Source organism: Tauraco erythrolophus, chromosome Z, assembly GCF_009769465.1.
Source record: "Tauraco erythrolophus isolate bTauEry1 chromosome Z, bTauEry1.pri, whole genome shotgun sequence".
Classification (NCBI taxonomy): Eukaryota; Metazoa; Chordata; class Aves; order Musophagiformes; family Musophagidae; genus Tauraco; species Tauraco erythrolophus.
Window position 1 is genome coordinate 16,990,266 of NC_141496.1, and position 15,506 is coordinate 17,005,771.

General features: G+C 43.3%; 1 protein-coding gene across 2 annotated transcripts in view; it reads right to left on the bottom strand.

Moving 5' to 3' along the window:
• The window catches only part of TTC33 (tetratricopeptide repeat domain 33), a 57,045-nt gene that overhangs the window by 40,486 nt on the left and 1,053 nt on the right, over positions 1 to 15,506 (bottom strand). The window contains exon 3 of one of the 2 annotated variants that reach the window (XM_086628924.1): positions 13,659 to 13,724. The exons of the other annotated variant lie outside the window; for it this stretch is intronic. Within the exon in view, the coding sequence (XP_086485050.1) occupies positions 13,659 to 13,724 (66 nt within the window). The remainder of the gene's footprint in view (positions 1 to 13,658; positions 13,725 to 15,506) is intronic. 2 annotated transcript variants of the gene reach the window in all.

Sequence of the window (15,506 nt, forward strand, 5' to 3'; positions counted from 1 at the left end):
GGGCTAGGAATTAAACAGAAGCAGCTAGCAATGCAAAAGTTCAGAAACTAGCAGAAACTATTCCTGCCTTACTGATTACTAAGAAGAAATTTCCATTTTTTAATGAAATGTAAAAATCAGAGGCAAGTATTTGTTATTTTCCAGTAACTTCACATACTTTAGAAGCATAGAAGAAGGTAACTGTCAGGCACAACTCCTCTACATAGACATATTAACATATACATAGAATTTAATATGTACTGATGAAACTTTTACTTAAAAACCAATTTTTTTCATGCTTCTTCAATTCCGGTAACATACTCTACGTATTTAAATATAAGAGGTTTTTTAAGTAAACAGACACATTTTCAAAGAGTTTACTTAAAAAAAAACACTACATAGCACATGTCCAGTGAACACAACAGCTTTCCACTTAGAAAGTTCTGCAAATTTTATTTCATGCACAGAAGGACTAGACCCTCTAAACTTCAATCCGAAGACAAGATAACACATAAATTATCCTTCATCTCCAAACAGGTATTAGCAGTTAGGCCCAATCCATCCCACCTAAGTTTAGGTACCTGACCTTGAGCGCTGACACGAAGATGTCCATCACCCCGAGCCTCACAGGCTGCACAGGCAGGCTCACAGTGCCAGGGAACATGCCCCGACACTGGGACCTGAGCAGCGTCCCTCAGTCCTACAGAGCAGTCTTCAGCACGGCTGTGGCCAGCGAGCACTGCCCCAGGTTGTCCACAGCGTCCCATTCAGGAAGGCAAACGAACCACAAAATGGTCCTGGTACAGGTATAATGTATCTGTAGGGTTAAGAGCGAGCAACAGGAACCTCCAAATTGCAATTTAAGCTCTTAAGTGAGCTGAATTATGTCGATATCTCTTTCTCCTTACATTGCAAAGAGATCTTGAACAAATATAGATTCATATCCTGGCTGACTCCAATAAGTGCCTGAAGTTATACAGGAATATATAAAGGCATCAATCAAATGATGTTTTCTATTTAAGAAAAACATAAATATATGTGTATATGGCTTCACTAAGGGCAAATCCTGCCTGACTAATTTGGTGGCCTTCTATGATGAGGTTACAGTATTGATGGATAGGGGAAGAGCAACTGACATCGTCTACCTGGACTTATCCAAAGCATTTGATACTGTCCCACACGACATCCTTGTCTCTAAACTGGAAAGACATGGTTTTGATGGATGGACCACTCAGTGGGTAAGGAATTGGCTAGAAGGTCGCACTCAAAGAGTTGTGGTCAACAGTTCAATGTCCACGTGGAGGCCTGTGACGAATGGTGTTCCTCAGGGGTCAGTACTGGGGCCAGTGCTATTTAACATCTTTGTTGGAGACATGGACAGTGGGATGGAGTGCACCCTCAGCAAGTTTGCAGATGACACCAAGTTGTGTGGTGTAGTGGACACGCTGGAGGGAAGGGAAGCCATCCAGAGGGACCTTGACAGGCTGGAGAGGTGGGCCTGTGAAAACCTCATGAAGTTCAACAAGGCCAAGTGCAAGGTCCTGCACGTGGGTTGGGGCAATCCCAAGCACAAGTACAGGCTGGGTGGAGAATGGATTGAGAGCAGCCCTGAGGAAAAGGACTTGGGAGTGCTGGTGGATGAGAAGCTCAACATGAGCCGGCAATGTGCGCTGGCAACCCAGAAAGCCAACCGTATCCTGGGCTGTATCAAAAGAAGCGTGGCCAGCAGGTCGAGGGAAGTGATTCTGCCCCTCTACTTAGCTCTCGTGAGACCCCACCTGGAATACTGCGTTCAGCTCTTGGAGTCCCCAACACAAGAAGGACATGGAGCTGCTGGAGCGAGTCCAGAGGAGGGCCACGAAGATGATCCGAGGGCTGGAGCACCTCTGCTATGAAGACAGGCTGAGAGAGTTGGGGCTGTTCAGCCTAGAGAAGAGAAGGCTCCGGGGTGATCTTATAGCAGCTTTCCAGTACCTAAAGGGGGCCTACAGGAAAGCTGGAGAGGGCCTTTTGACAAGGGCATGTAGTGATAGGACAAGGGGCAATGGCTTTAAATTGAAAGAGGGGAGATTTAGATTGGATATAAGGAAGAAATTTTTTTACATTGAGGGTGGTGAGGCACTGGAACAGGTTGCCCAGAGAAGTTGTGGATGCCCCATCCTTGGAAGTGTTCAAGGCCAGGTTGGATGAGGCTTTGGGCAACCTGGTGTAGTGGAGGATTTCTCTGCCCATGGCAGGGGGGTTGGAACTAGATGATCTTTAAGGTTCCTTCCAACCCTAACCATTCTATGATATACAAATGCTTCCACAGTCTACAGTTTTTCCATGAATATTCCTTCTGTTTCTATTTACAAACACATACCTACATAAATATGAATACATTCAAATACAGGTGGATACTACAATGTCACAATTCAAAATAGTCGTAAAAACAATTCTAACAAAAGATATTCTCAAAATTATTCGAAATCTCGGTTTAAATAATCTACAACTCTTGTACATACTCTCAGAAAAATCTGTACTAAATTAATAACAATTTCAAAATTGAACTGCTTTGCCAAATAATAAACAGTTGTTGGAAAATAATGTGTGCCAGAACAAAAAAACTGCTAAACTGAAGATACACTGCAATTTAAACAAAAGGAACTGCTTAAAACAAACACTCTGCGAAGAACCTCCTCCTCAATGAGAGGAAACAACTAGATGCGTTACAACTCAGTAAGTGTGGAAAAAACAATAAAGCTACCAATAAAAATTAACTTAAAGACAAAAACTAATGCATTACTTCACACAGCAGTTCACGGGAGCGTGTTGAAACACACTCCCTGCACTTTTTTTTTTTAATTCTGTAGAAAGGTTGAGGCCTGCAAAACAATCCATATGTTCTGACTAATAAGAGAGCTGCACCATGTGCATTTCCAAAAAAGTGGAGAAGTTCATACTTGTTCAGAGCCTTTTCTGTTTCAGCTCATGTGTTCTGCACTCAAGACTTACAGTTCACACACTTTTAGTCTCATTTCAGTGAGCATATCATGCGTAACATACTCGCAAGGAAGTGAACAGCAAGAAAGTTACATATACACACAACAGACATTAACGCTAAACACTGAAAAACATTAAAAAACAAGCAGGTATTCTGACTAGAAGGCATGACCGTTTTAATCAAGCTCCTATTCAAACTATACAGTTTTACTTACAGTGACAAGTCTATCTATTTTCTCTGCAGTTTTGCATGACTGACTTTAGACTCAGCCTCACCAAATTTAATTTTGCTAATAATTACTGAGATTTTAAAAAATCATTTTATTTGGAATTTTATTTTAAAATTAAAATAATTAATTTATTTATTTAAATTTGTAAATTAAAAATAATTTATATTATTACAAACACTGGTCTTGGTTATTCACTCCAAAAGAGGTAAGCACTATACCGAATAGCTAATTATAGCTGTCATGCAAATTACATCAAAGACTGATACTAAATAGTTATTTCAGTAGGACTGAGTACTTACTACATTCTCCTAGTTTCATCATAAGTATTTTCCAGTGACTTCCCCTACACTTAATTACAAAACCCAACTGTGTAAGGCTTTCAGATCACTCTTATGAAAGAGACAACATTCCCCAATGCAATATACCAGCAGCCTAACAGAATTTTAGACTTTATTCTAGGAGCTAGAAATAAAAGCTAAATTTGCAGACTCCCAGATTATCTACTGAAGCAATCCTTTTAATTTTCTAACTTTTAAAATACATATTTGCTTTAAATGAGGTCAATTAGCAGACAGAGATGGTAAGAAGGCAGAGCAAAGTCTGCCCATTTTTTGCATCTCCCTCTGTACCCAAAGCATTCCGAACATACATGGACTAAAGAAAGAAAATGAAAAATAAATTAGAGAAACAGGAACAAGTTGCTCACTCACCAAGAAAGGTTCCACACCAATGATCTGTACAGTCAAATTCAAGTCTGAGGAACTACCTTCTGCATTCTAAACACGTCTGTAGTTTTAATGAGATATAATTAGAGAATGGCCAAGATTGCAATGAACCTCTGGAAATCATCTAGTCCAAATAACCTGCTCAAGCAGGGTCTGCTAAAGCAGGTTGCTCATGTTATTGTCCAGTCAGGTTCCGAGTATCAACAAGGATGGAAAGTCCACACCATTCTCTGGCCAATCTGTCATCTATCAGGTTGACTAAGCACGATTTTTCCTTTGCTAACTCATGTCAACTACTCCCAATAACCTTCTTGAACTTCCTGTTTCAAAATGGTTTCAAGAATTACTTGCTCCATCACATTCCCAGGGACAGATTTGAGGTTGATGGGCCTGTAAGTGCCTGAATCCTCCTTCTTATCCTTCATGAAGGTAACAAGTGAAAAGTGGCTTTCTAGCACCCCTCAGGAAACACCGTAGCTGTCAGGACCTTTCAAATATAGTTGAAGAGTCTTTGTGATGCCATCAATCATCTCCCTCAGCACTCATGGATGCACCCCATCAGGTCTCAGGAACTTGTATATGTCAGGTTTGTCTTAACATTTTGTAGCCTGATCCTCCTCCTCCAAGGGAAAACCTTGCTTGCTCCAGAAATTCCCTTTGGTCTCAAGGGACATCTGTCTCAAGTTCCTGAAGGCAAACTCCATCATTGAAGACCAAGGGAAAGCAGACATTGAGTACCAAGACTGTTCTGCATCCTTTGTCACTAGATCTCTGCCCCATTCAGGATATGGAGAAGGCTGAGTTTCTTAATGACTTTTTTGCCTGAGTCTTCACTGGCAAGAGCTCCAGCTGCACTGCCCAAGTCACAGAAGGCAAAGGCAGGGACAGGGAGAATGAGGAACTGCCCACTGTAAGAGAAGGTCAGGTGTGAGACCATCTAAAGAACCTGAAGGTGCACCCGCGGGTCCTGAAGGAACTGGCAGATGAGGTTGCTAAGCCACTGTCCATCATATTTCAGAAGTCATGGCAGTCTGGTGAAGCTCCCACTGACTGGAAAAAAGGAAACATAGCCCCCATCTTTAAAACAGGAAAAAAAGAAGACCCAGGGAACTACAGGCCAGTCAGTCTCACCTCTGTGCCCAGCAAGGGCATGGAGCAGATCCTGCCGGCAAGTATGCTAAGGCACAAGGAAAATAAGGAGGTGATTGGTGACAGCCAACATGGCTTCACTAAAGGCAAATCTTGCCTGACAAATTTGGTGGCCTTCTATGGTGGGGTTACAGCACTGATAGATAAGGCAAGAGCAACTGACATCATCTACCTGGACTTGTCCAAAGCATTTGACACTATCTCACACGACGTCCTTGTCTCTAAATGGGAGACACACAGATTTGATGGATGGACCACTCTGTGGATAAGGAATTGGCTGGATGGTCGCTCTCAAAGAGTTGTGGTCAATGGTTCAATGTCCAAGTGGAGACCAGTGATGAGTGGTATTCCTCTGGGGTCAATACTGAGGCCAGTGCTATTTAACATAGAATCATAGAATCATAGAATGGTTAGGGCTGGAAGGGACCTTCAAAGGTCATCTAGTCCAACCCCCCTGCAAGGAACAGGGATATCTCCAACTAGATCAGGTTGCTCAGGGCCTCGTCCAACCGGGCCTTGAACGTCTCCAGGGATGGAGCATCCACCACCTCTCTGGGCAACCTGTTCCAGTGTTCTACAACTCTCATGGTAAAAAATTTTTTCCTAATATCCAACCTGAATCTACCTCCCTCTATTTTAAAACCATTACCCCTTGTCCTATCACAACTGGCCCTCCTGAATAGCCTCTCCCCATCTTTCCTGTAGGCCCCCTTGAGGTACTGGAAGACCGCTATAAGGTCACCCCGGAGCCTCCTCTTCTCCAGGCTGAACAGCCCCAACTCTTTCAGCCTGTCCTCATAGGAAAGGTGCTCCAGCCCTCTTATCATCTTCGTGGCCCTCCTCTGGACCCTCTCCAACTGGTCCATGTCCTTCTTATGTTGGGGGCTCCAGAACTGGACGCAGTACTCCAGGTGAGGTCTCACGAGGGCAGAGTAGAGGGGAAGAATCACCTCTCTCGACCTGCTGGCCACGCTCCTCTTGATGCAGCCCAGGACGTGGTTGGCCTTCTGGGCCGCAAGAGCACATTGCCGGCTCATATTGAGCTTCTCGTCCACCAGTACTCCCAAGTCCTTCTCCTCAGGGCTGCTCTCGATCCATTCTCCGCCCAGTCTGTATTTGTGCCTGGGATTGCCACGACCCAGATGTAGGACCTTGCATTTGGCCTGGTTAAACTTCATGAGGTTAAACATCTTTGTTGGTGGCATGGACAGTGGGATCAAGTGCACCCTCAGCAAGTTTGCTGATGACAAATGGACTGAGAGCAGCCCTGAGGAAAAGGACTTGGGAGTGTTGGTGGATGAGAAGCTCAACATGAGCCGGCAATGTGCACTGGCAGCCCAGAAGGCAAATCCTATCCTGGGCTGCATCCAAAGAAACACGGCCAGCAGGTCGAGGGAGGGGATTCTGTCCCTCTGCTCAGCTCTTGTGAGACCTCACCTGGAATACTGTGTTCAGCTCTTCGAGTCCCCAACACAAGAAGGACATGGAGCTACTGGAGCGAGTCCAGAGGAGGGCCACAAAGATGATCTGAGGGCTGGAGCACCTCTGCTATGAAGACAGGCTGAAAGAGTTGGGGCTGTTCAGCCTGGAGAAGAGAAGGCTCCGGGGTGATCTTATTGCAGCTTTCCAGTACCTAAAAGGGGCCTACAAGAAAGCTGGAGAGGGACTTTTGACAAGGGCATGTAGTGATAGGACAAGGGGCAATGGATTTAAACTGAAAGAGGGCAGATTTAGATTACATATAAGGAAAAAGTTCTTCACTCAGAGGGTGGTGAGGCATAGAACAGGTTTCCCAGAGAAGTTGTGGATGCCCCATCCTTGGAAGTGTTCCAGGCCAGGTTGGATGAGGCTTTGAGCAATCTGGTGAGGTGGAGGGTGTCCCTGCCCATGGCAGGGGGGTTGGAACTAGATGATCTTTGAGGTCCCTTCCAATCTTAACCATTCTATGACTCTATGATTCAGCAGAGGACCCATATTTTTCCCAGTCTTCCTCTTGCTGCCGATACACCTATAGAAGCTGCTCTTGTTGCCCTTCACATCCCTCACCAGATTCAACTCCAGATGGCCTTAGGCTCTCCTAATCCCATCCCTGCACACTCGGACAGGGTCTCTATGGGTCCCATAACCCTGCTCTCACCTATTTTATATTTCCATTATATGTTTGGATTTTATCAGGAGCTCCCTGTACATCCATACAGGACTCGACTCCTCTTGATTTACTCCTCATCAGGATGAGCCGTTCTTCAGCTTGGAGGAGATAACTTGAAAAAAAACAAGACCAGCTCTCCTGGACTGCTTTTCTGTCTAACATACTCCACTTCTCTTAGGCCCCTCCATAATGTAACTCATTCTATTAAACTGCTGGGACGTTTCTGCCAAAGATGGCTGTTGGATCTTCTGCGAAACCTCTTTATTAACACTACATTATGTAAGTAACACCTGTTTTACTGAATGAAGATTGAAAGGCAATTTCAACACAATGATCTTTGCCATGTTAGTTGCATCAAAATCAATTATCAATATAATCTGAAAGTAATTTTATTACTTTTGTAAATCATAAGTAATCAAGTGCTTATCACAATCTAAACCTGAAAGACACTTGTAAATTGAACAAATACAAATGTTATAAGAACATGACAAAGATTTTGCAATTTTATTTAAATAGGTATTACTCTTCTGCTCCATCTGCTAAATAAATTATTTTTTGGTAACACTTAACACTACACTAAACATACTTTTTGAAGGAATGTACCTCATCATCTGGCACTGACACCTTATAATCTCTAGAGAGAAAGACAAACTCAATTACAGCTTACATAGCTACGGAACCACAAGCTACACGTTGAAGCAATGCTGGCATATCAGCATCAGAGGAAAGTCTCAATTGTTAAAATGTGGAATAGAATAATAGAATGATTAGGGTTGGAAGGGACCTCAAAAATCATCCAGTTCTAAGCCCCGCGCCATGGGCAGGGAAACTCTCCACTACACCAGGTTGCCCAAAGCCTCATCCAACCTGGCCTTGAACACTTCCAGGGATGGGGCATCCACAACTTCTCTGGGCAACCTGTTCCAGTGCCTCACCACTCTCAGAGTGAAAAATTTCTTCCTTGTATCTAATCTAAATTTGCCCTCTTTCAGTTTAAATCCATTGCCCCTTGTCCTATCACTACATGCCCTTGTAAAAAATCCCTCTCCCGCTTTCCTTTAGGCCCCCTTTAGAATCATAGAATGGTTAGGGTTGGAAGGGACCTCAAAAATCATCCAGTTCCAACCCCCCCGCCATGGGCAGGGAAACCCTCCACTACACCAGGTTGCCCAAAGCCTCATCCAACCTGGCCTTGAACACTTCCAGGGATGGGGCATCCACAACTTCTCTGGGAAACCTGTTCCAGTGCCTCACCACCCTCAATGTAAAAAATTTCTTTCTTATATCCAATCTAAATCTGCCCTCTTTCAGTTTAAATCCATTACCCCTTGTCCTGTGTCATGGTTTGATGTGGAGGGGGTGGGGGTTCTGGTGGCAGGAGAGGGGTTTTGGTCCCTGTTACCTCCCCGGTTTTGGAACCAGGTTAGGCTTGGTACTGGCCACCAGATCAGACTGCCATCCCCCTCGGGACTGAGCCAATAGGGCGCCTCTGCGAATTGCCCTATTTAAGTCAGGACAAGGGAACCGGAAAAGGTGCTTTGCCCAGGAGCGAGGAGAGAAGGGAGGAGGGCACTGCCCCCGCTCCCTGGCTCCCAGCCGGGCAGCTGCCTGTGTCAGGCCGGCGCCGCCCACGGAGAATGGCGGTGGCAGAGCCAGCTGGGGAACTCGGGGGCACCCCACTCCCGGGGTGGCCACTGGGCTGAGTTCACCTGGAGAGGACTGAGATCTGAGAAACAGCCACATCGACACCAGGTCAGTGAGGATGGAGCGGGAGGAGGTGTGCCGGAGCCGAGTTTCCCCTGTGGCTGATGGTGAGATAGCAGGCGGCCCCCTGCAACCAGGACGGCCTCGGTGGAGCAGAGACCCACTCGCAGCCCGTGGGGAGAAGATGCCTGAGCCTGAGCATGGTCGTGTTGGGACACACGACAAGGCAGAGAGGCATCTGAAGTCTGCGTGACAACCCACGCTGGAGCGAGTGGCTACAGCTCCCTAAGCATCCGAGACTGTGGTAAAGCCCACACCGGAGCAATCTGTGGGGAAGGATTGTTTCCAGTGGGCTGGACTCACGCTGGAGAAGTTTGTGGATTTTTCCTCATGGGTAGGGGATCCACTGGAGCAGGGGAAAAGGGTGTAAGGACTCCTCCTCCTTTAAGAAAGAGGCAGCAGTAACAACATGGGATGAACTGACCTGCACTCCCCCAGTCCCTGCCCCCTGTGCTGCTGGGGGGAGGAGGTAGAGCTGGGAGGAAAAGGAAGGGGGGGGGAAGGTGTCGGTTTTAAGATCTGGTTTTGTTTCTTTCTATCCTCTCAAGTAACCGGTTTTATTTCCCTTTGTCCTTCTAAGTAACCATTAATAAACTGTTTTGCTTTAAGAAAGCCCAGTCTGTTTTGCCCAGGACCATGGTTGGCGGGTGCTCCCTCTGTTCTTGTCTCAACCCTCAGTCCCTTTGTTTTTTTTTTCTCCTCTCTACTTTACTGGAGAAGGAGAGACTGTGTGAGTTTTAGTTGCTGGATCAGCCTAAAACCACGACATCCTATCACTACATGTCCTTGTCAAAAGTCCCTCTCCAGCTTTCCTGTAGGCTCACTTTAAGTACAGGAAGGCTGCAATAAGATCACCTCGGAGCCTTCTCTTCTCCAGGCTGAACAGCCCCAACTCTCTCAGCCTGTCTTCATAGCAGAGGTGCTCCAGCACTCCGATCATCTTCGTGGCCCTCCTCTGGACTCGCTCCAGCAGCTCCATGTCCTTCTTATGTTGGGGACTCCAAGAGCTGAACACAGTATTCCAGGTGGGGTCTCACGAGAGCAGAGTAGAGGGGCAGAATCACTTCCCTCGACCAGCTGGCCACACTTCTTTTGATACAGCCCAGGATACGGTTGGCTTTCTGGGTTGCCAGCGCACATTGCCGGCTCATGGTGAGCTTCTCATCCACCAACACTCCCAAGTCCTTTTCCTCAGGGCTGCTCTCAATCCATTCTCTGCCCAGCCTGTACTTGTGCTTGGGATTGCCCCGACCCACATGCAGGACCTTGCACTTGTCCTTGTTGTACTTCATGAAGTTCTCACAGGCCCACCTCTCCAGCCTGTCAAGGTCCCTCTGGATGGCATCCCTTCCCTCCAGCATGTACACAACACCACACAACTTGGTGTCATCTGTAAACTTGCTAAGGGTGCACTCGATCCCACTTGTCCATGTCTCCAACAAAGATGTTAAATAGCACTGACCCCAGTACTGACCCCTGAGGAACACCACTCGTCACTGGCCTCCACGTGGACACTGAACCATTAACCACAACTCTCTGAGTGCGACCTTCTAGCCAATTCCTTATCCACTGAGTGGTCCATCCATCAAAACCATGTCTTTCCAGTTTAGAGACAAGGATGTGGTGTGGGACAGTATCAAATGCTTTGGATAAGTCCAGGTAGACAATGTCAGTTGCTCTTCCCCTATCCATCAATGCTGTAACCTCATCATAGAAGGCCACCAAATTAGTCAGGCAGGATTTGCCCTTAGTGAAGCCATGTTGGCTGTCACAAATCACCTCACAATTACCACAATTTAGGTACTGGAAGGCTGCAATAAGATCACCCTGGAGCCTTCTCTCCTCTACAGGCTGAACAGCCCCAACTCTCTCAGCCTTTCTTAACAAAAGTTCATTTAAAAAGAAAATAGAAAATGAAGTAATTCTCAAAGATTAATTATTCTAGAAAAGTAAACAGTTTCATGAAAACTGACCTTTTATAGGGACTGCTCATAGCACTTTGCCATGTCCTTATTTAATTTGCTACTGCAAAAGCTAAAGGAAAGAGGAAAATCTTATTAATCAGCCTAATTTGAAACCAAGTGACGTCAAGTGATACAATTATTCATTTTTACATAGGTGAATATGTAACCTCAGCCAAAACATAAGAGTGTTCGAGGTGAAAACACAATCTTCCCAAACCAGTACGAGCTTTTTTTAGTGCAATATGGAATGACAAATAAATATCATCAGAAGCGAGAGTATTACTGACTTTTATTTAGTAAAATTGAAAAATTAAATGCAAATCAACAAGAATTTAAACCCAATAGTGTCTATTTGCAAAAGAAAATTAAGTATTTAGATGAGCATTTTTTGCACATTTTCAGGGTAATTGAGAAGAACTCTATCTCCACCTACTGGAGTTTGTAGTTTGAAAACAGCACAGGCGGATTGCAGTCATCTGTATGAATGTGCAACTCGATTACATTGAAGATACTAGTCTGACAGAAGTTTTTCTTTTCCTTGCTGTTAGCTCCCTACATGCCATATGTTTGAGGACATTATACTTCACTGTTTAATCTCTCCTACACCCATTCTTAAACTTGTGTCCACAGCCAAAGACTACCTAGCTACCAGTCAAAATACACTGTAAACGCAAATGGCTGTGTTCAAAATACTGACGCTGAGCACATGAACTTTTATCCTCTTGGATTATGTAGGATTTAAAGCAGTGCAGGACTATCAACACAAAAATCCTAACCTGGATTGTGGTTGTTGGGTTTTGTTTGTTTGTTTTTCAATTCCAGTGTATGTGGGCACACATACATTTCAATTCCAGTGTATGTGGACACTGGTGTGTCAAACTGGATAATCTACCAGCATTATAAATTTCATTCAAGCAAAAACAATTTCTCCTCTAGAATGTTCTCCATTCTCTCCACCAACAGACAATATTCTGTTTCCCAAAAGACTATGTGTATGTTTGTACATGTTTAATTGCTCCTTCCCATACTTCAAAAGAGCACACGAATGTGACACTTCTTCCACATTTCTGCCTTTTCCTTCTGTTGTGACAGCAAGATGGCTCATTTACAAGCCACCTTCAAAACTGCCTATTGACCAAGTTTCTAGGTCAGAATTTCCTAGAACATGTCTTCCACAATAGCAGACTCACTAGGATAACCAACCTAGTTCAACACCTCTTTCTAGTAGTCTCCCCATCTTTTTTCCAATTCCACAAAAAGATTAACATAGATCAGAAACTGTTCTCTTCAGGACCATTTTTCTTCTGTGTGTGTCTCAGTCTCAGCTTAACAGGTTCATGAACACACATTACAGCAGGTACAAATACTCCTCGAGCAGCTTCCACAAAAGCTGAAAACCTGGAGAGGGCTGCCACCTCCGAAACAATTCACCCATGCCACTCCCGCGTTTGCCAATGGGCAAAGAAAGCAGGTTGTACAAATCCTGAACACTCAAGAAGCCCATTCATTATTCCTTCCTCCCAAGAAGCACTGAGACTCACTTCACAAGCACAAGTCAATCAGATCTCACTTATCCAGAGAAACAGACTTAACTGCATACACAGAGACTAACAAAGCCATGGTGGGTGTGTAACACCATCACCGCCTTCCTTTACCAGAAAAATAAGCTGATGGACTAACGAAGCATAAAGGTGGTAATCAGTATTTTAGCTAAGTAATAGCAGATTCGCTTATAAAATTCACTTTTCATCATACTAATTTTGCCATGCACATTACCTTCGAGTCTCTTTTCCCTGAGAAGTGAAGTTGAATTTATTACTTTCCATTCTTTCCTTTATTTAGCCATTTGCTTCTTCCCAAGTCTGTTTTCTTTCAGGATCCCCTTCTCTCCACTCCACAAATTACACCTACTAAGATACAATCTTAGTTATCCTCTAGTGCCCAGTCTTTGCTTTCCTTCTGAGTTTCTTCAGTGGACAAGACAACATCCTTCTACCTAAATGCTACACAATCCAACCTAAATCTTTCTGTGACTGTTATTATGCTTTGGTATTTCAGGAAACAGACTACATGAGAGTTGTAGAACACTGGAACAGGTTGCCCAGAGAGGTGGTGGATGCTCCATCCCTGGAGACGTTCAAGGCCCGGTTGGACGAGGCCCTGAGCAACCTGATCTAGTTGGAGATATCCCTGTTCCTTGCAAGGGGGTTGGACTAGATGACCTTTGAAGGTCCCTTCCAGCCCTAACCATTCTATGATTCTATGATTCTATGATTAAGTATTTAATTATTTAAATGAGTCTGCCTATGTTGTACAAATGTATATTCAAGAAATAAACCATGTAAGTCTGAAAGACAATTGCAGCAACGACTTTCCACCACAGAATAAACATTCCTTTCAGCCTGCTTCCACAACTTCCTTGTAATGGTATGTCAACTATTCCACCTGTTTAAGTAACAAAAGCCTCCCATTGTGAGTTTAGCCTCTAATCTATTTGAAATCTTTAAGAGAAAGATCTGCCTGAAAGTTATATACCCTGACAGCACCATACTACCTTAATTGTCTGAACTGTACAGTGTGCTGAAGTAATTGATGGGAAGTACAATTTCAAGTGAGAACTTCTGTTAAGCCTCAGATATAAGAGTGTAAACACAAAAAAGCATGATAAGCCTCCCAAAAGCTGCATTTTAAATTTCTTGTTACTTGTTTCTCATACCGGTTAGAAGCCATTCCGTGTTTCTCAGTAGCTCTTATGAGCACTTCTGATGAGGTATAGTTATCACTAAATACACAAAAAAAAACTTATGTTGCTACTTATGGATGGGTTAAGCTTTTGTATTGGTTTCTAACTGACAGATAAAGGAAAACTCAATCTCTAAGACCAATTTATGATTTTAAAAGCACCAAAAATTACCAGCTGCTCAAAATAAATATGCAGTAGTCTATCTCCCTACCCTAAACCACATACACAACAGATTACTTACTGCTGTTCAAGAGATTTATTGCCCTTTACATAATACACGAAAACAAATAGTCAAAAAAAGAACACCAAAATCCACAGAGAAAAGATACACAACATTCAAAGCAAAATATAAGGAAGGTAAAGGTAGAATGAAAGAGAAGACAAATAAAAACCTATCTCTGCCTAATATATGTAAGTACAGTAAACACTAGTGATTACCAGAAAACATTTAGAAATAATTGTTTTGTCAAGCTTAAAAGCACAATCCCTGTATCCTGAAAATGACAGAACAAACCTACCTTTCTGTAGACCACTGTATGACTTATTTCCAGTGTTAAACCAAAAATGTTAATAGATTCTTAAATTGTGTCCTGTATTTTCAGCTAATAAGATTAATGTAACCAACTTATAAGCTACTGCATTAAAGGTACAGATTAATACAATGGCAGAATGTTTAAAACTGATTTAGCTTAACTTGGTTTAAATTTACAGTCAACTTTAAAAGGCTTCCAAGTTTTATTCAGGAATTACAGAACTCGGGAACAAAAGGATGTACAGAAGTGAATCAGTGCTCGCCTGAACAGAGTTGCCATTTGAATGAACAGTAAAGAGGCAACTGTGTTTAAGTATTTGAAAATAAGTCTTTTCTCAAAGACATTTTGTATTAATTTTTTAAATCAGATCAGACCACACACAGAGCATGTTTATTATCATACATAAAGGGCCTGCTTTATAAATGTTCTCTCCTCCATATTGCTCAGGGGACTCTTTTTTAGGATGAAATTTCTTAACACAAAAAGTTTAACAGCACAGGAGAGCATACTGACTTATTATGGAATTTTTTCTACCAGGAAAATAATGTGATATCTGATCCAGGACCATAAATAAAGTGGACATGCTCATACAGGTAAAGTCACAACACAGATTTAGATGTCAAGATTTTAAGAGGACTATTCTTGGAACCGTGGGGTTTTTTCCCCCCTCCAGAGAAGATCTAGCCAAATTATGTAGTTAAGATGTAATTTATAGTCCCTCCTTCCCTCTTCTAACCCTTCCCTACTGCAAAGGTAACTTCTGCTTGAAGCATAATAAGATAATGGAACCATCTTTGCAATATCCTTCCAAAATTGCCAAAGTCTCAAGACTCAGTACTGCTGTTAGAAGATGTTCAGAGCAGCCACCTGAACTTGACTTTCCAAAAGCATTAGACACATTAATAGTGTATTAGATGCTTTGCAGTATTTGCCTAGGTACTGTACACGTGCAGATAAGCTTACTCTTAATAAGAGAAAAGACACATTTACAAGAGAGGAGAAAGCTACTGGAGTAGCCAAAACATTACCTACAGCGTGGCTTATCTCATTGTACGTTGTTTACCCTTTCAACTTTCAGATCCTATCAGTTATTCATCTCCCTCCTTCTATCATCGTTTTTTTTTTACGTGAACACATAAAAATAAGACAGAATAAAGACACGACTGCCAACACCACCAAAGGAAACAACTTATTTAGTACCAGACGCTAAAGGTAGAATGAAGGAAATGATCACTTTTTCACATAAGAAAAACGTGAATGACGCTGCTAGCAAATTACCTAGTGTTTA